The sequence below is a fragment of the Charadrius vociferus genome, unplaced genomic scaffold (assembly GCF_000708025.1).
Source record: "Charadrius vociferus isolate BGI_N301 unplaced genomic scaffold, ASM70802v2 scaffold610, whole genome shotgun sequence".
NCBI classification, from domain to species: Eukaryota; Metazoa; Chordata; class Aves; order Charadriiformes; family Charadriidae; genus Charadrius; species Charadrius vociferus.
Genome location: NW_009646437.1, coordinates 450,523 through 472,598, shown reverse-complemented (window position 1 = coordinate 472,598; position 22,076 = coordinate 450,523). Strand labels below are relative to the sequence as shown.

The following is a 22,076-nucleotide window of genomic DNA, read 5'->3' as shown; positions in this document are numbered from 1 at the left end:
TCCCTTTCGTGCATCCAAATCTATAAACACATGTATTTTTGGGTTGGTTTTTTTTTTTTTTTTGGTTTTATTTTTCTCCTCCCTTTCGCGGCCCGCGGTGGGAGCCGGAGGGGGCTGTTAGACTTTAATGATGCGGTGGGGCTCCTCTCCGGATCGCGTTGCATGATCTGCATTTTGAATGGAGGAGGAGGAGGAGGAGAGCTTTTTTAAATATATAAGTGCGTATGCCTGTGCACGCACGGCGAAATCGGTGTCAGTCAGTCTCGGTTGAATTTGAGTGCAATTATTATTATTAAAGCGTCAGGAGTGGCCATTTATATCCCTCCCCCCCTTTTTTTTTTTATTAAGCATATTAAAAGATACTTTTTTTTTAAAAAAGATAACTATTTTCTTCTTTTAAAAATTATACATAGGCAGACATACACCATATATGCGTGTGCCTGAAACTTGCAAGGGTTTAGTTACAGGCTGGGAGCACCGAGGTGGGCTGGAAATTAAGCACTGCCACAGTTTGACACTTGTTAAAAATACTGTTGACTTCTTTTTAAACAACAAAACCCTCAAAAGATTTTTTGTTGTTGTTTTTTTGGCAAAGTAATAATAATAATAATTAAAAAAGAAACCCCAATGCAAACTGAAACAACCATGTCTGGAGAAGTGCGTTTGAAGCAGTTGGAGCAGTTTATTTTGGATGGGCCAACTCAGACTAATGGGCAATGCTTCAGCGTGGAAACCTTGCTGGATATACTCATCTGCCTTTATGATGAATGTAACAATTCCCCTCTGAGAAGAGAGAAGAACATCCTTGAGTATCTGGAGTGGGGTAAGTTTGAATGTGTTTATTTTGTGTACATCCGTCCATGTTCCTCTCTGCTTTGTATAATGTCTCTGTTATTTATGTGTGAGAGGGGATTGTTTATAACTCAGTGTCTTACTGGGAAGTGTTATCAATTTTACTGTATTTAAACATGGTGGTGGTGCTAAAAAGAAATCCATACTGGTTATTTGTCTTTGAGGTATGCATATAAAGCATACATTATTCTTTTTTATTTTTCTTTTTTGACATGGCTCAGAATCTGGTAAATCAGGCATATTTGTTTGCTTTCAGGCCCAGCTGTTGAGTTTTGTATCCTAAAGTTGCTGGGAATACAGAAGGGAGAGGGATAAATTTTCTGATGTCTGGAAAAAAGATCAGTATGCAATAATCTGATTTGCATCTGCATTCTAATCTATACTGCTTTAAAATTAAAATCAACAAGAAAATCCTCCAGGTCTCTTAAATGGTATAGGTTTGAAATGACTGTGAAAATGGAGAAAATGACATTCTCGTCTTTAACATAAAATCATTGCTGACTCAATTAGATTGATTTTCCTGATGAGGAAAACAAAATTGAAAAGCAGAATGAAATTGTGTCCCCCCAGCACCCTTTCCATTTTCTTTCTTTGTTTTGGGGAGACAGGCTATTTGTAGATTTTCTTTAAATGAAAGCAGGTGAATGATAGCGTTCCAGTTCTTCTTAAGTTGTCACAGAACTGGTTGTCTCTATGTTTTTCTTTTTAATTCGTTTTCTTCCTCCTCCTAAACATAGATGCAGAACAGAAGATGCAGTCTGACATAAGAACCTTGATGAGAACAGTTACTGTATCTGACCTTCAAACTTGAAAGTCATGCCGCACTTCTGCATTTCCATGCAGAACCATTTACCACATTTGCTTTGTAATAAATACATCAGCAGGCCTTCTTTATTAAAAAAAAAAAAGCACATTTCTGAAACATGTAACAGGCGTTTGATTAATTAGCTGGTTGAGCTCTTCATAATGAAGTCACTGAGGAAAGACATTGTTTTGATAACTGATCTAACAACTTGAGGCTGATATGTGTTTTATTTTCCTGCTCCTCACTGTAGTCATACTGACATCTAAAGGACATCTGATTCAGTAATTAAGTTTCTTGTACTGTTCATATTGCACTGGTTTTTGTTTTCTTATTATCTGGAGGAGCAGGCTATAATTAATGCATTCTAGCTAAGGAGGAAATAATAATTAAAAGTACTTCTGAAGAATTTTCCCTCTAAAACTGACACCGTGGCATACAGAAGCTGCGAAAGACTGCGAAAATATGGTGTCTCCAAGGGTATTTTGCATGCAGGAACTTAGTGTAGTCTGCAGTGGATCTAGCCAGCTGATATCCTGGAAATAATAATAAAATGAAAGTTAACCGTGTCAACAACATCAGAGTAACAGTGTGTTTGGGACCCATTGTATTGGGCGCTGATGCGTTCAGTGGTGGCTGTTTGATGGATAAATGCATCATTACAAGGCTCTGACGGTACCCAAAGATTTCTGTAATAAACTTTACACTCAGTTGGTGGAAAGAATACACTGTTTTGGAAATGCTGGAATAAGGTTTCTTGCTGGCCTGTTTTTCCTGCTACTTTTCCGCTCTCATGGTCCAACTGTACCTTAGCGGGACTCGAGCTTCAGATGAGACCAGTTCCTCCCATTTTCAAGGCTGAGTTACCCCAGTCCTCTTGTCAGCTCCCAGCTCTGCTATCTGGACATCTACTCTGAGAGGTTTTTCAAGAGGGTTTGTGAGGTGAAACGCCGGAGCAACGGGTTCTAGTACCTGTGGTTGGAAGTAGCGTCTATGTGAATGATGTCTTTGTCCTGCAAACACTCACATGAGTTGTCTCTTCTGAAAGCCAGCCCTAGTGGTCTCTGGCATTTCTGTGGAGATCAGGGGGTTGGCAAAATCAGGTTCTTACAGAGGTAGTGTACCCTCAGGTGCAGTGGATACTAAGTGGGTCCTAAGGATACCTGGTTCTCTCATATAATTGTGACCTCACGTATGCCTCTTCCCCAAAAGGGGAAACAATGCAAGTGGTTGATTAGAAAGAGGTTATATGTGGTTTTAAAGTCGGAGACTTGCCAAGTAGTGGCAGAAGTGGAAGGCTGGCAGCCAGAAATCATCGTCTCTGCCCCTGTCTCTGTCAGTGACTCAATGCTGAAGTGCTTTCAGCTCGTTTTTCTTCAGCTTCCCTATTTGAATGGCAGGGAAAATACCACCAATTTTACACCAGGGAGTTCTGAAAGCTGCTGTACGTGAAGCACTCATAGTTTTGAATGTACTATGTAAAATAGTATGCATTAATTTATTTTTCCCATCAGTGAAATAAAACTTGGTGCGTGGTATGTCTACTGGTGGATGTCAGTTGGTTGCTGTCTTGGAAATACGTTTCTGTGGGTTTATGCCAAGCATCCGCAAATCTACTTTTTTCCTATGAAGAGTGCAATCTGAAATTATTGGAGCTGGTCTTGGAATGATATGAACTGATACGTTTGTGTATTTACAAATTGCAAAGTACAAATTTACTCCTGAGAACTGTTCATCATCTTAAGCTTAAATGGCTTTTAAAAATATTCTTTCTAGAAGCAAATGAGATTTATTTATATAGTTAGTTATTTTTAAGAAGAGGCTAATAAATAGCTGTTTGGTGATCACAGATTTCTGTTGAGCACAACAGCAAGTAATTTTTTTATGCTTTTCATTGGTGCAGTTTTGAGGTGCTACTGTTTGGCTTTGTGAGCATTTTGGGGTGGGTTTTCTTTTGGGGAGTGTATGGGATGTGTATTTTCATTTAAGCTGTTCAAGGTCCGCAATGTTATATGCTATATTTCATGTAAGACGGAATATTCATAGCACAATCTAATTTTTTGGGGGGAAAGGTTTAGGAGCTATTCTAGCATGGAAAAGCTAATGTGGTCTTAGAGACAGCCATGTGACTGCTGCTATATTTAGTGGTACTAAGAAGCTTCATGTTCTAGTCTGTGGATCTTTTAGGACTATTTTGTGAACTTATTATCTAGATCTATAATTTATTAAAAAATGAAGCAGGGTGAAACAGTTGAGCATCTGAACTGGTTGTTCATCTTTTGTTTTGGTTTGATGTTACAAGTTTAACTTGACAACTGCAGGAAGTAAGGTCTCTGCAATGTGAAGTTGAGTTTTACATTTTTATAGGTTCTCAGTCTTTTTGAGGTGCTTTAAATGACATTAGACTGGTTTGAAGTGTCAGGTTAATTATTTTGTGATTTAGAATCTGTGTTACTTTTAAAATCCCTTTTTTGGCTTAAAGTGAAAGCATAATTACTTTCCCTGTTTTTTATACATTATTAGTTTTGTGACATGCGAATAAGATGATTTGATTTTATTGTTCGTTTTACATAGGTATTTGATATGCAAAGACAACTATGGAAACAACCAGTGTATTTGAGTTCTGAGGGTTAAATCAGGGCACGTTTTGAGATGACAGGAAGGAAATAGAACATTTAGGTTTGGCTTGTTCCATGTGTTTGATGCTGCTTTTCATTTTTATCTCTATTGATAGTTGTATCTGTGATTTAGAAAAGGGATTGTCTGATTATAGCAACTGGAGCTTACTGGAGAAAGCTATTCAGAATTCCAAGCACTTTGCTTTTCTTTTCTACATGTGTATGAGTTACCACAATGACTCAAGACTGTGAGGGAGGTAAGGAAAGTTGATAAGCTGAACTTGAAAGAAAAATACAGTGATAGAAGCTTTTAGAGATGTTTTTGTTCTGGGAAAACTTCCTTTACAATGGCTCCAATTTGAATTGGTTTAAAAAGAAACTAAAACAATGTTGTTTAGGATGCATTGAAAGAAAACTGGAGTAAACTTCAAAATGTGTGGAGATAAAAGGGAGGGAAGATGGAGAGCACTACCAGTAGCACAGTGAGGTCAGTGACTTGATTGAATCTGTTTGTTCTCTTGTAGGAAAAATGTAAACTGTCCTTTAGTGGTTTTTATGTTATAGTTGTTGTTGATTTGGTTTGTTTTTCTTTTCTACCAAAGGATGCTTGGGAAGATGGATTAACTTGTTCTCATTTCACCTCTAGTAGAACTGAAAAGTTATGTTTATGCACTGCTGTTATGATCATAGACTAGATTGTCATCATTGGTCTCACACTTCTGTCAGGTGTGTGGCATCTCTTCTGGACATTAAAAATGGTTCTATCACCATAAAACCATTTTTTTTTTCAAGACAGAGTTGTGGAGAGGTTGTCTGTGTTTTACTTCTGGCAATATCTTTTTCATCTTTTTCTTAAGAAAAAATGGAGCTAGGTTTGTTTTTAAATATTAGTAACAAAAGAAAACAAAATCTTGCCTCTAGACTCCTCCACCTCTTCTGTGTTATTCATCTATTTGTAGGTCATGAAAGAAATCACAGGCATTTTAAGCTAGAAGTTGCTTATATCTTGTTTTTAAAACAGACTGTCATCAAAATAATCCTTCATTTAGGTCTTTTTCTTAGCAGAGACATCAGTAAAATACTTAGCACTCAACTTCTTTTTGTTCGTTTTTTTTTTTTCTTTTTTCTAAAGTAGACTTTGGTGCTTAGTACTAACCAACCTGTTAGGAATACATTTTTCAAAAAATATTACAATTTAGGAATTATCATTGGTTTTTTTCTTATTATAGTCATAGAACTGGGAATACCTCTTGGTCTGGCTGACATAAGTGAAAACAGTTACTAAATTCTTTTTGGGAAAGAATGAGCATCCTGGTTGTCAAGGCCACTTAATGTGTTTAAGCATGTACCTAATTTTAAATGTGAGTTGTTTTGTTGCCTGCAGCTGAGGTATATAGGAGGTATGAGGATCCATCTATGTAGAAGTCATTGTGGCATTCTTGATGCTCAAATTTCTGTCATTGTTTATGATAACACTTTACTGCTTATTTTATGTAAACTGTTGTTTCTGTTACGTAGCCTAAGAATTAAAGGCTTTTTATTGATTAGGGTGAATGAAGGAGGTTCTTCAGTGCTGTCAAATAGAAACGACCTTCAAATCTTCATGTTTCAGAATATTGTGTAAACAGCTTTTATGGAGATAGTTTTATACAAAATTACTTGAAAAAGAAGGAGGAAAAAAAATGCCAGAAAGTACGTAGGAGACCAGTTGCCTGTGCAGACCTTACTGTTAGGTAGCTCTGTGTTTAACCTCTATATCTTTTGAATTGTGACCTCTCCCACATATATTTCAGTTTTAATTCTTGTCTTAAACACAGGAAACTAATTACTGTAAGTGTATCAACAGTTCTGACGTGATCAAATGAACTGTGAGACCATCCAGTTAATTCTACTTGTTTTGCATTAGGGTTAAAGCCAGTTTCCAGTAGAGTGAGGCATTAAGCCATTTTAACACGTTTCTTTCTTAACATATTTATAGTACACCAAGTGTTTTAAACTTATTTTTACTCAAAATTAAGGGGTTTGTTCTTTTTTGTTGTCTTTGTTCTTTTGGGCTGGGGAAGTTTGGAAGTATGCAGAGGCTGCCTGATGGGCTTTGGGACTTGTGTATTTAGGTTGACTGACTTCTGTCAGTGATGTCTCTTTTTTTTATTGCAAAGGAGTACTTCTTGCTCAGATAGAAAGGTAACTAATACTTCATTTTCAGGAATTTTAGGAATGCCTTTATTCTGTACGCAAATTCCTAGCATGCTTTGGTATAATGGGGACAAATGGAGAAAAACAATTATATGAGTTAGTCTGCTCAGTGGGCATTATAAACCTCATGACAACACAATAAATTCCCTCTTACTAAGACATTTCATGCTAAAGGGTTAATCCAGTAGTTTATTTGCGGGATGATCATAGCTGTAAAATGTCCTGCTGGAGGTGTGTTTGAATTCTTAACCTCTGTGTAGCGTATGATGCTGTGCATGTGTGTACCTGATTAAACTCCTTCCTTGTCTTTTGGTCTTTCTCTCCTAAACTTTACTGACATACTCTTTTATAACCTATAGCATATTCTTAGTTCACAGCTGACTGAAAGAAGGATATTGTGCTATAAGAACAATGAGCTTATTTGGCCCAATACCGTTTAATACTTTGTTATATATATATATATATACACATATTTCTTTTTACAAAGATGGAGAGAAACTACCTTTCTCTTTGAAGCTCTCTTACGCCCATAGATCAGTGCTTGAATTATGAATAGCAGCAGCAAATAAAAGTAATTTCACTTCTGAATCATACCTGTGGCTGGATAGCTAAGTGCCAATATTGTTTTGAAATTTTATTGCAAATAAATACAGCGTTTCCAGATATGAAATGGATGCAGGCTACTATCCTGGAAATTATTTTTTACGCATTTTTTGTAAGTGGGCACTGTAAACTATCCTGGAAGTGTCTTTGCAAAACATTAACACATTTGTCGCATCACTAATTACTTTTATACTGTAAAAAATTTACCATCTCCATTTACGCAGAAAACTTCCAAAAGCAATTAGATCCTGCTGCCAATCTGTAAAACCTGACTAAAAAAGGTACAGCGGATAGCTGCGACAGAATTAAAAGCAAAGGCCAACTCCTAGACTTTTAAGTTTTACCTTTTGGCAAAGCAGGCATTCCTTCCATAAGCATTTGTGCTTGTTTAATTTGATTTTCTTTTTCTGGCTGAACAACTAGAATATTTTGTTCTACTCTGGTCTAACTTACCTCAACACATTATTTTTCTAAAATCCTCATTAAGCTTGGGAATGCCACTAATGTGGACTAAAATCTTTAAAAAATGCAAGTGATTTAGGTCAGTCATGTGCAATCTTTTGTTAACTAGAAGATTTTTATTTCAAATAGTTTAAACCTGACATTAAGCTTAATAGTAACTGCAAAAATCTTCTATTCAGATGGGTCAGTTTGCTTTATTTCAAGTAATACAGCCTAATTAGGTTTACTAGCGGTCACCATGGATAAAATCCGCATGAGGTGTATCCAGACTCCTGAGACTTTGTTTCATAATTCTTCCTTGTCCGTATCCAGACTTCCAGTTTGATTTAAATTAGTTTTGTTACACAATATTGTAGGTTTCTTTTATTCTTAGGGGTCATCTTCTTAGTGCACCTTCTCTCTGCATCTGTTTGAAAAGATTTTGATCTGGAGCTTGTAGATGTTGTGAACTGCAGTATTTTGTCTATTTTGAGGAAAAAAAAAAACCAAACCCAACCTTTTAAATATATTTTGTTCAGCAATTTAGTAGAAATTTATGCTAATTCTTTTTGTAGAAAGACTAGGTGAGTTTAGAGTGGCATTGAAAAGGGGAGGGGAAAAAGTGTTCCTAGATGTTAATAACAGTAATTATATTTCCTTCAAATGCTGTGGGATTAGGCCAGGAACACTTTGTTGCTCTTCTGTTTGGTTTCTTTTCAGTCTCAGAAGTCTGGGCTTGGAGGAGGACTCTGTCTTAGCTCAGGAGCATGGAAGCATCATTCTCAGAGCGGAGGGTACACAAACAGTTTTCTGTGTAAAATGATTTTCTTCTTATTTATTTCTTTTAAAAAATATTCCTTCTCACTGTTGCCCTTGTTTCATCCTTTTCATCTTAAAATCCTGCCTTATTTTTGGCTTAGTGACTGTCCTGACTGTGAGGTGTCCACACCTGCGGTGAAGGGCCTGCAGGTCTCCATTTCTGAGTTCCTCCTCCTTTTCTTTCTGTGTTTTTCATGCGTAGTGTTTTTCATGCGTAATGTTTTTCCAAAGCAAAGCTTTAACATACTTACATTCTCTAAGCTGAGGCCTCCTGCTCTTCTTTCCTTCTTCTGTGCTGTTGCTTTTCATCCAAGCAAGATCTCAGTTTGTCTCTGTAATGTGATGTCGATAGCCATGTGTCATGTTGATCTTCCCATGGCCAAAATTTTGATTTCTGGATTTTAATTTTTTTTTCCTCTTGTATTTCTCCCCAGTCATTTCCAATCTTTCATGATTTTGTTGGTCAGGTTCATAACATAGAGATTGTGCGTAGAGAGTGGAAACAAAAAGAACTCACCTGTGTAAGAAATACACACAGGTTTTACCTACACGTGCACCCACATAGCATTTTCTGTAAACGCCCTGTTTATTTCTTATTAGATCCAGTATGTATCGATTGATTTAGTAATGTAAATCATTTGTACTTGTAAGTTCTTGTAGAGCTGGGGCCTTGGGCTGTTTGTCCTGACTGTGAGTACGAAGTTGTGATCTGTTTTAGTCCTGTGGTCTAAATATGAAGTGACTTCAGTGAGAGTAGAGCTTTATCATTTTAATGCCTAAAGGTAAAATAAAGAAGTGATGGGAAGGGTGGCAACTGCTTTTGTTACAGGAATGCAAAGTGGTTTCAGAAAATGTCATTGGTACTGTGGGGACACTATAGTCCCAAGGTATTTCCTGCTCTTGCTCATTAAAGCCCTTTCACCTTTACCGCTGACTTTTGTAAATAAAGCACTGTGTTGTCTGAATGTTTTGCAGGACACATGGTAACAAGAGGAGGAGGAAATAGAAGTTGGTATTTTAATTGTAACTCGCTGATTTTTATCTTGGGTGGGGGCTGATTTGATGGTGTCTTAAGGCTGGCTAAATCCACTGATCTCCGTTTTGCCGGTGCTTACGTGGGCAGAGCGACATAATCCAGTCGGAAACTAACCCTGCAGAAACGTGCTGAAATCTGTTGATCCGGTTGTGTGCAGAGATTGTACTGGTGTTTGTACAAAGGTGGGGGGGTCCGGGACTGTCACAGCCCAGACTTCAGTGGCTTCACCTACTGTAGGTCCAAGTTTAGCGACTGCCTCTCAAATTCCCTCTACAAGGAAGGCACAGTTTTTGAACCAAATCGTGACTTGATCCTCCAGTAACACTTTGACTTGAGAGAAGATGTTCTGGGAACCAGTTGCTTCTAGTGACGTAGTTTTTTAGCTGCTTCAGTGAATATCTGTACAAATACACTGTTGAGTATATGGTGCCTGAGCTCATGTTAACACCCGAGAAGTCTCTTCCTGGGTGATTTAGCAGAGTTGTATCTGTATCAGTAGCAGCCCAGTGCTTTAACTGTCTGGGGGGAAAAAAAGGGTGCAGTGGGGGCAAGGAGTTGCTGATTTGCTGTTTAGCTACACACTTCCTGAATTTTTTTTGCATTCCTTTTCTCCCAAACTAAGATTATTTAATGGAATTAATATTTTTTACTGACAATATTACATTCACCTTGTGATCCTCGGCACTACCGATAGAAGGGAATCTCTTCCAAGAAATTCTTGACATTAGTACTTAAAATTTGCTTTAAATTTACCATTGAGTTTTCTTCATAAGGGAACAATTCAGTCTCAAGGTTTTTTTTCTTTATCTTGGTCATGTAATTTGTGTTGTCAGTATATGTATTTAACCACCTATATGATCATAGTTATAATTACAAAAGCTTCTTAAACACCCCAAAATCTACGTGATACGTTGTTGTGCATTGATTGTTTCTAAAGCCTCAATACATTCAGTTCTAAAACATGCTGAATTTGTGGCACTAAAACCTTTCAATGACATCAAACCGACATATCATTATTCAGAATTTACCTAATTTTGTTCCCTGTGATCTTGTGATTTATTTTTTTTTTCCCCACCCATCTTAAGAAGTAGAATGTTTAATTCACAAATCATAGTGATGACTGCTCATGTTCAGCAAAGTTAAAATTTATGTTTTAAAATGTAGGAGTTAAAGAAATGTTACTCCGTCTCTAAAAGAACAACAGTTTCTTGCCTTGTGTCTTTCACTTCAGAGAGGGGTTCCATCTTTTGGGGATTTATTTTTATTTTTTGTTTCCTTTTTCTTTTTTCTTTCACTTCCAGTTTAGGGAAACCATTTTCTCTAAGTCACTGGCAGATCAGGTTAGATCAAAATAGTTCACTTGTTCGGGGAAAGTATTTTCTTTAGTAAAATAAAGTAGTTTTGATGTTATTCCACTGATTCCAAGGCAATAAAGAAAACTTTGACGGATAGATTTTCATGGCACTTTTGCTAATGTTAGGCTACCATTTGTTTTTGCTTTTACTTTGGATTTTCAGTTTCTGTCAAGCACACCTTCTGCAGTTCTTTCTGTATTTGCTGCCGCCGGCATGTGAAATCATACGCTCTTACAGTGACAGGGCGTGAAGGTCGTTCTTAGCACCATTCCAGCATCAGGGGTTCAAAACCATTTCCTATGGGAAGTGGCAGAGGAAACTTGCAGGAGGTGGAAGATGGTAAATGAAGTAATTTTGGCAAGGCTACAAGGATTTCTTCTTGGTATGCCAATCATTGTTTTCACTAACACCCTCACCACCATACTCCCAAAAGGTTGTGGCAGAATTTTCATAAGCTTCAAGAGAAGGCAGGTCAAGCATGTCAAACTGCACGTTTGAGTTAAGCATAAACACCTATCATGGGGGTTTGGGGTCCTCTCCGTGTGTGTATGAAAACAATGTAGTTCTTCTGCATTGTGTCATACCTGATGTCCTTTCTCACTTATTCAAATGAGACAGAAATATTTGAAATCTGTAAGTGTGCGATTTGCAGACATTTTGAGCCTCACTGTTTCAGCCTAGGACTCTGGAAAAAAAACCCACATTCTCTTCTTTGTCTCTGCCTTAGTGTCCATCTCATACCTTATTCTTCTGTCCCTGGCACTTGCAGACTTAGGTGCTATTTTTCCCTGCTTTTTTTTTTTTTTTTTTAAATCTTTTAGAGGAAAAACAGACTCTCCAGTGCCTGTTTCCCAGTGTCTCTTTCCCAGCCATAGGTGGTGTGTTATGACTTCGCAAAGTTAGGACATCTCAATGGGGAAGGATTCACTGGGGCATCTTTAGGAAGGAGGACTATCTATCAAGATGAGTATGCATAAAGTTATAAAATAGAAATTCAGGTGGTGTATTGAGAAGACTGTGCCTACACATAGATATAGGTTATATGTATAGGAAAAAGTTTTTTTACAATAAACTTAGACTTCAAGTGCTAGGCATTGACTTAGAGACATGAGCTGAAAGTGTGGTGTCTGCCTGGTAGGAAGAAGAAAACATTTGTAAGCCAAATTCTGCTTGCATTTAATGGAGACAAATGGGAAGTTAGTTCACCGATTCCTGTGTGATACTAAAGTAGTTCATATTTGCTGGTGAGCTTTTAAAGAAAGCCAAGCCACTTACTTGAGGGAATTAACTGGTTAAGTATTTAAAACTAGGCTTCAAGTACTGTAGCCTTTTCTAGATGTCCAGAGAGAATATTTCCTTTATTTTGCTTTATTTTTTTAATGTATACTTTAAAAATAGATATATCTTTCCAAGTTGGGAGGGTTCTAAATGTTCTTTTTTTTTTTTTTTTTTCCCCTTTCAAATGATTCCTGGTGAGAAAGTAATTTACAGTGATCCTGGGCACTTGAATATATTGCCTTGAAAATCTGATTGAGAAAAGTGGGTGGTTATTAGCATCTTAAGTATCTCTGCAAAGAAATGGAGGCTGAGCTGTGATTTGTTAAAGGCCATTCAAAAATACAGTGGAAAAGCAGTTTCTAGGATCGAGGTTTATGTGTATGTTCCTTCCAATTTTTTTTTTCAAAGTTTTTGAAATGTTTGCTGTGGAAATTCTTGAAGGTGTGGGTGGTTTGTAACTTCTGTGTATTGAAGTGCTTTATTTATTTGCTTAAATTTTCAGTGTACTGTTTGGGTATGCTTTTTCTTGGTGGTGTTAGTCAAGAAAGCTTGGAATCTTTATTTCTGTGATGTTGTTGCTGTGATGTCCTTTCCTCCCTCTCCTGTAACTTCAGCATTGTGCAATTCGGAGCAGTGGCAATTGTTTTATTTCTCATAAGGGAAGTGCTCTTTTCTGCAGTGGTCAGGTGGGTGCGTGCCAGAATTGTGTTTTGAGCAATTGTTTATGTATGTTGAACTTGAACCTCCATAAAAATTAAACTACTTCTAACTCATACAGAAGTTTGTACCTCACCTTTTCAAAATCTCTCTTGTAGCTCCATGAAGTACATGCATGCCACTGGTATTTCAGAGAAGTTTTCCCAGAGTGTATGAATATCATATAAAATGTGATGTGTGCATTTTAAATCTTGTCTCATACTTCTGTTTATCAAGTAGGTCTGCACTGACTCCTGCTACATGTGGGGCTTGCTTAGCTTGAGTGGACTTTGGGGAAGTGTCTGGTGGTGGTGGTGTTGGAGCAAGTAACTGTTGGGCTGCAAAATTCAGTTTGGAGAGGAGAAAGGGAGTTTGTGTATAACATTGCTACACTAGAAATTTTTCCCATAGAACTTTGTATGCTCTCAGGAAGTCCAATATGATGACAAGAGAGATAACCAAAAACTCTTGATTATAATCTCCAGCTAACACTGGAAGTTATCTCCTGGAAAGCTGTATGTGCATAGGTATGGCTCAAAGAAGTTTTAACTGAAGGTTAAGGGAAGTCCTCTTATAGTCTTTTATTTAGTCATCAGTTTAGCTAAAAATGACAGTGTAGGTAGGCATTTTCACAGTACGGTTACTTCTGTGGATCAGGAAATTCCCACTCCCTACACCTCCACCCCTCCTTTTTTTTTCTGCCTGGTCCTTCTGAGTATCTGCTTCCTGCCTGTTCCCACTATACTCTGAACTGCCCTGTGAGGAATTTATTTTTTTAAAGCAACTGTGCTAACTAAAACTCAACTTTCTGTTAAAAATGGGTACTTTACATTTTTAGTTAATTTTGTTTCCGTGTTTTGTGCTTATGTACTTTTGAGCATGTTCTGTAGGGTGCCCTGAGGTTGGTTGGTCAGTCATTCTGTATTTACAGCAACTTAGTCATGACATGCCATAGAGAAATGCTGAATTTTTTTTTTTTAAATAGTACTGCAAAAGAAAAATTCAAGACTTATTCCCGAGATGTTACTTCACAGATAACAACTATCTTGCAGGCACAGTATAATTTATGTAATACATAATGCTTTACATCAGAAGTTGCCATAATTTATTTATGGGGGAATTTGTTTAATAAGGATACTTCTGAGTGATTTCATGGTCTCATTATTTGCATTTACTTTGTGTTTTGTTTGTGCAGAAACATTTTGTACAAATCGCTGTAATTAGTCTTTTTGCTCTGTCATATTCAAATGACAAAAGGTCTTGAAGCGTCCCAAAGTAGTTATTTTTGATATACCTGGAATGGAGGAATTGGAGAGCAGGCATTGAGTTTCTCCAAGCTCTTCAGTGAAAGTGTGGCAAGGGTTGGAATTTGCCTTCCATGGCCTACTGCCATAGCCAGCCCTTGTGCATACTTTCTGGACGTGGGGAAGGAATAGCTGCTCCTCTACTGTTGCACATTTAATATTTGTAAAATGACCGTGATTTCGGGTTCTCATTCGTGATTTGATACAGTAGGACTTTAGAAATTTGCCTCTTATTCTTTCTTCTGCAGTCAGGTGTGGAAGGTCATGAATTAATCTGCACTGTGAGGTGAAAGGCTTTAATAAAATAAATTTGTTTTCTTGCTAGTTTGTGGAGAGTGGGATTTGGGGTTTTAGTCCGGTCTTGGCTTCATTAGCAGACAGATAGAGAGAAGAGTAAGTTTTTATTAATGTTTTGATTGTTTAAAATGATCTCTCTTAGGAAAAAAAAAGTATTAACAAAGTATTAGACTTTGCCTGACCGCATGACATCTGAAGTAATGGGTAGTCATTCACACCTGTGTAAAATCAAAGACAGTCAGAATAGTAGTGGGTTTTAAAAATTTTCTTTTGGTATGGAACAGTAACAGCTGAATGAAGTGCAAGCTAGTGCAAAACCAGATCCTACATCAGTATTTATTTTGGAGAGCTTCAATAGCTCATTTGTGGTTTTCCTGCTTGTAAATAATGCAGTTATCCCGTCTCCTGCTGAATGTTTTTATTCTTCGTATTTTCTGCTGATGAATGTATCTGAGCCTCTGAGTTATATTAAGGAAGGGTATAGAGCCAGTTACTTGCTGATTTCTTGACCTGAATCCCAATTTGCACAGAAGAACTTAATGTTCTCCTGCAGGTTCTTGGGTCCCTTCTCTTCTCAATCCTATGTAACAGAGGAAGTTTTCTTGTATATAATATTAATATAGTAAGTCCCTTCCATTTTGTGAGCTCAGTACTGTAGTATGAGAGCTGTGGATTAAATGGAGAGTAAATCCTTTACTCATCCCTGTGATTGCTTTTTCCCCTCTTCTTGTGCCTTTAACTGGTACCTGAGACTGTATTGCTGTGCTCAAGAATCTCCTAGGCTTTATTTGCACAGTCATAATAATCTTTTTTTCTAAGGTACTTTTCTACACAATAATACTTTTCCTGTGGGTTGATTTAATTCCTCAAAAATGTTACTGCAGATGGCTGCACTGGAAAAGAAGAGGCATGTTTCTCTCTTGTGATTTCATTAACTGCATACTGTGCATAATTTTGAGGCTTGTTAGCTGAGAAGAGTAGTTAGGATTCAAAACTTATTAATCCATTAATATTTTTCTTTTTTGTGTTGTTCGCAGTGTTAAGAGATAGACAAACACAAGAGAAGTCAATGGGATGATTTTTCTTTCCTTTTTCTTTCAAGCCTGATAACTCAGGAAGGAAACCTTACCATGAAAAGAGGATTTGATCCATCACCATTTCAGTGGTATTGCAGAGAGCACTGGGAATCTGGTCATGTTTGGGGTTCTGCCCTCTGCTTAGCTTCTGGACAAGTGCAGAACACAGATGGTGGTTCAGAGCCGTCTTTCCATGTTTGCGAAGAGTTATAAGCAATTTTTAAACCTTAGCATTTTGATGGGACCTAAATGTACCTCTGCTCCCCCAATATGTGTATTTTGCTTTTGAGTAGTTTCCAGTCAATGACAGGACATAGAGGACCAAGCCTTGCTTGTCTAATTCTCAGAAGTGTAGGAGTGAAGCGTTTCATCCATTGAGTATGACTTAAACAGTATACAAGGATTGTTTTTGAGTCGTTTGGCCTGGGATGCTCTTTCTCCTGAATTTGGGGATTTTATATTATAAGTGAAAGTGTGCCCACTGCCTGGCAAATGTCTTCATCTCAAGTGGTCTCTAATAAGACCAGGATCCAGTCCTACCTGTCATTTGGAAATGCAAGGTGTAATTAATGAACATGTTGCTGCTTGTTTGCTTGATATCAACTGGTATTTTGAAAGTACTTGTGGAAGTAGAATCCTTTACAGTCACTGGATGTTGAGCAGTTCTTGCCCGGCCTCACGGTTGCTGTTTCAGTGATAAAGATTTACAGCTCGGCTGCACAGTTTGACATCTGCACACCTGAGGGCAGTGAACTGATTGTAGGTGAAATGTATCTACGATAGCAGCAAAGCTAGCTTAAGAAGTTGAAGATGATGTATTGTGTAACTGTTCCTTGTAGAGTGGTCAGGAGATTTTTTTGTTTTTATTTCTCTCTTTCCCAGAAATACCACGCCAGATCCTAACGGTGTAAGAATGGAGTAAGTAATGGCAGTGTTGGGGTTGTGAAGAAATTTACACGGTGTTCTTTGTGCATCTGTGTCGTAATTTGGCTGTGTAAAAGCTTGAGCTAATTCTGGTTTTGTGTTAAAGGTCAGGGAATTCCTCCTAGTCTGAAAGAAAGGAAATACGAGTATCGCTTAGAGCTTTATCCAAAATAGTCCATGTTGTACTTTATTCTCAAATGGGAAAGTGAGATGCCTTCCAAATTGCAATGGGGAGTCCTTCTGGGAATTGCTTTACAGGTTAATGATGTTCCTGTCTATGCTTTTCTCTATTTGAGGACACTTGAGTGTAGAACATGAAGCATCAGGAGCCAGGCAGAAGGAGCTGCAGGCAGCCAGTCTCTGCAGCGCCCCTGAACACACGTTGTTTTTAGCACGCTGCAGAGAAGAAAGGCAGGAATGTTGCATGCACCTTCCAGGGGCTGTGCCAGGTGTCAGGCCTGGGAGCGTCCACTTCAGAGGACTGGTAGAAATTGGGCTGAGGAACAAATTAAAGGTGATTTTTGTGTAGCTGTATCCTGAATGCGTGAAAGCTTTGACATTATTTAAGTGATTATTAAATGACTTAAGAATACAGTAAAAATTTCTGAAAATTTGTTTTATTGCTAGTAGGTGTCTATGAAAGAAATACGGAAAGAAATAATTAAAACGGTGTAAATGCAAACTGACAGAATTAACAATCTGTCTGTATGCATCTTATCTTTGTCTGTAGCTGTATGATTGTGGTGTTCCCTGGCCCCCGCCGCCTCCCACCCCTTCCATATCCTATAGGACAGTAGAGCTCTGGAAATTTGTTGAGATTTTGTTGGGGAGTAAAGGTCAAGGTTAGCAGTTATGTAATGAATGAAGTTGTGGTTTGCAGAAAAGGAAAATGTTTTTTATGGGAGAATTGAATGATTCTGTGGAGAATTTGATTTTCTTGATGACTGCTATAGAGGTGGGTTTTTTCCTTTATATGATGCTGGATATTAACCACATATTTTGTATGTAGCCACTAATTGTGTGTTCATCACCATATGGATCAGTTAGTTGACTTCCTGTGGTTTGATGAGAAGAGATACTGAGAACTCAGCTGTCGCTGAAATCAAGTGGAGTTATGTTTTAAACTGTAAAGCTCTAGATAATGCTGCATGCTCTAAAAAGTTTGTGTGTGGAACTGTAAAATTATTAGTTAATATTGGATGACTGCTTTTTGCCTTTATTTATTATGTCCTGATTCCTTTTGTCATAAAGGTGATAATATCGCTGGCTCTTGGAAGGTAATGTATTTAGGATCCTGCCACAAGGAGTGCATTTAAAAAATGTTGTGAGAATTAACAAATCTTGCTGCAGAATAAATAAGATGTACTGTTTTCAGGAACCACCTGAATATATCTTCTGAGCATTGATAAGGTCATAGACTGTCATCATTCTTATGTCTATGCCATCTAGTTTGTCACCATCTTAGTTTAATCTGCTTCAGCATTGACATCTTAGCCCAGTCTTTTGGTGGTTTTTGGTTTTTTTTTTGGCCTGTCTTTGTCCAGTAGCAATTTTATTCCGATTAATTGTCTTTTTTTGTGTGTTTTTGGTGTGTTGTGGTATTTTTTTTAACTGAATATTCACTTTATAAATTGCACATTATAAGGCACGTATGGAAATCATAATATATTTATTCTACCTACTTTATTGTTGCAGCTGTTGTTGATCAAAATAGCCAGTTTCTCTGAACAGAGCTCATATCATTTTCGGAAACAGCTACTGTTTTGGAAGAGATGAGTAGAATTTTTCTGAATTAAAATGAGGTGTGATGGAGCCTACTGGTAGATGAGGAAAGGGAAAAATCTATATAAAAGAAGTGGTGACAAGTTTCATTTGGCTTAGTCTCAATGTCGCTATGTTTTGTAGATAGCTAAGGAGGGGGTGTACTGTGCCTAAAATAAGATAGTCTGTGTGTTAGAGAAGTAAGTGCATTTTGAAGCGCGTGTTTAAAATTGCTGTAGACTCATTGAGAGTATGTAAATGTATTTAAAGGCTTCCAGAGAGGGATCCTCTCTGCCTGAATTAGAGGCTTTCTGTCATGTACTTCTTTCAACCTTTAGGAGAGCATAGTTCAGCTTTTGCATAGTGCATCTGTCAGTTTGCTTTATCAACACTTTGCAGTTGATGCTGTTGTATCTTTGAACACCCAGTGGTAACTCTGAAGCCATAGTCCAAAAATATTTATTTTTTTTCCCCTTGTTCGTTTGAGGGAGGGGTGATCCTCAGAAGCCACAGCTGCAAGATGTTTCACTGTTTAAAGTAACGTGCCTCAGCCAGTAGGGAAGGAAGCCAGTGTTTCAATTCCAGTGCTGGTCACTTGTGACTAGAAGGCAGCATCCAGGCCCAAAGATAAAGGACATTCTGTACCTCTCCTGTTTCACCATTTTTGGGAAAAGAGTGCTATGTTTTCCTTCTCTAGTAGTAGGTTTTGTAGTAGGAACATACTTTTCCAAATCTTAAGTTAAAAAGAATCATAACATCGTCTCTCCAAAATTCAAAGTATTGCTTTTTGTACTTTCCTCTTAAAATCTCACTGCTACAGAACCGAAACAAAGCAAGCTGCTTCTCAGTTAAACACAAGAATATTTAAAGCTGCACTGCTGCCATTGTGCTGTGTATTTGGTATAGGAAAAACTTTCCTTTTGATGCAGATGTGAGCATCTTGAGACCCTTTTCTCTGTCTTGGTTATGCCTTAAACTGCTTCCATGTTACTATTTCGTCAGCAGCCTCTCATTTAAAGTTTTCCTTGCTCCTGGTGATTCATTACCGTCGTCTTTTTCAGACCTTAAGCTTGGAAGCTCACACACCATGCGCCTTGCACTAGACTTGAGATCTTTCTTTTAAGCATAGTTAAAAAGGTAGTGCATTAATACCCGTATTGGATGCTCAGTCCGCAGAGTTCCTGGCAGCCTGCCTGTAGTCAGCGTAGAGGGAGTGCTGTACCTGCGGAGGTACAGGTGGTAATGGGACAATTATATAGGTGGCAAAAATTTGCCGAACCTTGCTAATTTGTGCGGAATGATGCAAATTGCTTAGCAGATCTAGAAAGGGAAATTCAAGACAGATTTTTATTTGCGAATTTATATCATTTTTCTGGTTGTGTTTCCTGACTATTTCCAAGGAAGTAGTCTGGAACCTGGAAAAGCAATACTCCAGTTTGACAGTGGATTTGCACGGTGTGGGGAAATTGTCTACAGGACCTTCTTAATGGTCTCCTTTGAAAGATTGAATTTTCATGGTATAGGTTTACCATGTTGAGTTTACCTAAAAGAGAAAAGAATTAGCACAGCCCTGTATTTTATTTTTTGCAGTGTGTTACGGCAGTATCAGTCCTCATGATTGATTTTGATTGAATTCCTGATACTTGCTTTCTCTGTTCTTCAGTTGCAAAGTGTAGGCAGCTGTTGATATGTGTTTCTCGAGTGTTAAGACTTCCTTAGCTGTAGTGGGTCATGTGCTTTGGAGAATTTCTGTGAAGTACAATGTTTAGTATTGAAAGCCATAAACTAATAATTTAATCTGGATCTCTGTCATACCCTTCTCTGTTGATGGTCTCAGGGGAACAAAGGGTCCTTGGAACTAGTTGGAGTTTCCAGTGAGTGGTGCTCAGAAGGAACACTGGGGGGTGCCAGGTCATGGGCTGTGTACCCCGTATTCGAGGGGGCACTGAACTCTATGTATGTGCAAGAGCTAAGGCATTGTATTGCACTTCAGAGCTATCCAGAGCCATTTCATTTATTTTTACCTGCACAATACTCACCTTTTAATCAGAGGTTTATGAAGTGTTGTGCGGTGTTGATGCCCATTTAGTTCTGCGAGAAGGATCTAATCTACAAATACACACATGCTTACCACCTCGAGTCAAGGTATTTAAAGTATCTATGTTTTGGTTGTGGGTTTTTGTGGTTGTTTGTTTGTTTGTTTTTTTCTGTGGATACAAGCCTGTTTCAGGTGAAAATGTGAGAAGTGGCACAGTTGCAGAATCCAAAAGAAATCTGAAATGGTTCAAATGTCTTGGCATTTCTTCTAGAAGACTGTCTGTATCCTCTGTTGATGTATTCAGATCTAGTTAGTATTTTTAACCGTTGTCAACTTCTTAAACTTTGTGGGGAAACAGTAAAGCTTGTACTGAAAAGAATCCTTTAAGTCAAACATTTCTATTCTTAAGAACAAAACCAAAATCCTCGTGATCTTATTTTGCTGTCACCAAGGAGCTACCTGACGTATTCATCCCCATTTTGGCTGCTCCTGCAGTAAACACCAAAGAAACGCTGCAGCTTGTTACAAGTACATGCGATCAGAAGTGAAGATAGGACATGTGATCAAAAGTGAAGATAGGACAAAGTGATGTAGTAATCATGATAGTGTTGATACTTTATAAGCAAAATATTGTTTTAAGAAGCACCTATTAAATTTGATTACTTCATAGTCTAAAATAATGAAGTTTTTGTAAAGTAATGGAAATGTCAATTGGTGTGTGATACAGAAGAGAAGGTGTGTGGGTTTTGATGCAATTTATTCCAACTCCCTTGTCTACATGCAAAAGATAGTTACTTTACTAGACTTGTACAAAACTTCCGAATTTAGGCAAACACTGGGTTTGCCTAACTCATAATATTTACCATGGCCAATTCATATTGCCAATTCATAATATTTACAAAAAGTCACTCTGTGTGCTCAGATATGACTGCGATATAGTGCGAAGCTTGTTAATTAAATAATGTTTTAAAATTGTTTTTGAGATAAATTTCTGTTTTCTAGCTGCTCTAGCAAAAGATAAATGACTTTTCTGTTATGTGTAGACAGTGAAACAGTCCAGTGAAACAATCATACATACTGATTTTCTAATTCTTTTAATTTAGAAATCTTGGGCATTTACAGATAGATGGATAGTTGTGTGAGAACAAAGCACAGTCTGATATTAAAAATAAGTGTGAGTTCATTTAATAACTGTTTCTGATCTGCTGTCCATTCAGGTTAAATAGGAATGATATTTTAAAATTTTTATTTCTATTTTTTAAATGTGTATAATATTTATTTTATACGCAGAAAATCTGTAATATATAAAGGTAATTAGAGCTATTAGAATATTTTACCTCAAACCAGGACAGGTATTTTGGTGTGACTTTTTTTTTTGTTGTTGTTGCAAGACAGACTATCAGCTGGGTTTTCTTGTGTGTTTTCTTTTAGTATATCTGAAAGCTTAAAATAATATTTTAAAGAATTTTTGTGAACTAAGATCTGCATCATTTATGAATATATTTTACTTTTGGAAACGGAATTGAAAAATCTGAAGGAGGATGTTGCAAAGATTAAAGATATATACTATTTTTAATTCAGAAAAGCTGTTCCGTAGTGGTGGAACATAACTCCGAATGCTCCAAGTCTGTCTGAGCAGTTTCCTTTCGGGAAGGCATGACCACACTTAATTTTATTTCTGAAGTTATTCTTGCATTGTGAATGGGATGCTAGAGGTGTGTAGTTTTCCATAAACAGATTGCAGCTAAGTGGAATTTGATTGTGGGGGTCCAGATAGGAAGTAATTAAATGTCTGAGGTTTGGTTTACTTGGGTTCATTTTAAGTACCTTAATGCACGTCTTTGGTTTTGGAAGCCTGGCCCACAGCATCGATAGATAATAGCGAATGAATGGTTGTTATCAAAGAGTAAAAAAGGTGTTTTGGCATTATTGTTATATTGGAAGAGCCTAATATAAAGGAAACTGAAGTGCTTTCCTGCT

The 22,076-nt window shown here is 37.5% G+C and overlaps 1 protein-coding gene across 4 annotated transcripts in view; it reads left to right on the top strand.

Annotated features, from left to right (window-relative positions):
• Positions 1–408: 408 nt before the first annotated feature.
• CDC42BPA (CDC42 binding protein kinase alpha (DMPK-like)) overlaps positions 409–22,076 on the top strand; it is a 188,274-nt gene continuing 166,606 nt past the window's right edge. For 2 of the 4 annotated variants that reach the window (XM_009881824.1, XM_009881817.1), the window contains exon 1: positions 409–823. In XM_009881824.1, coding sequence (XP_009880126.1) covers positions 628–823 — 196 coding nt within the window. In that variant the 5' untranslated portion in view covers positions 409–627. The remainder of the gene's footprint in view (positions 824–22,076) is intronic. The other 2 variants (XM_009881810.1, XM_009881832.1) reach the window with 1 other exon arrangement.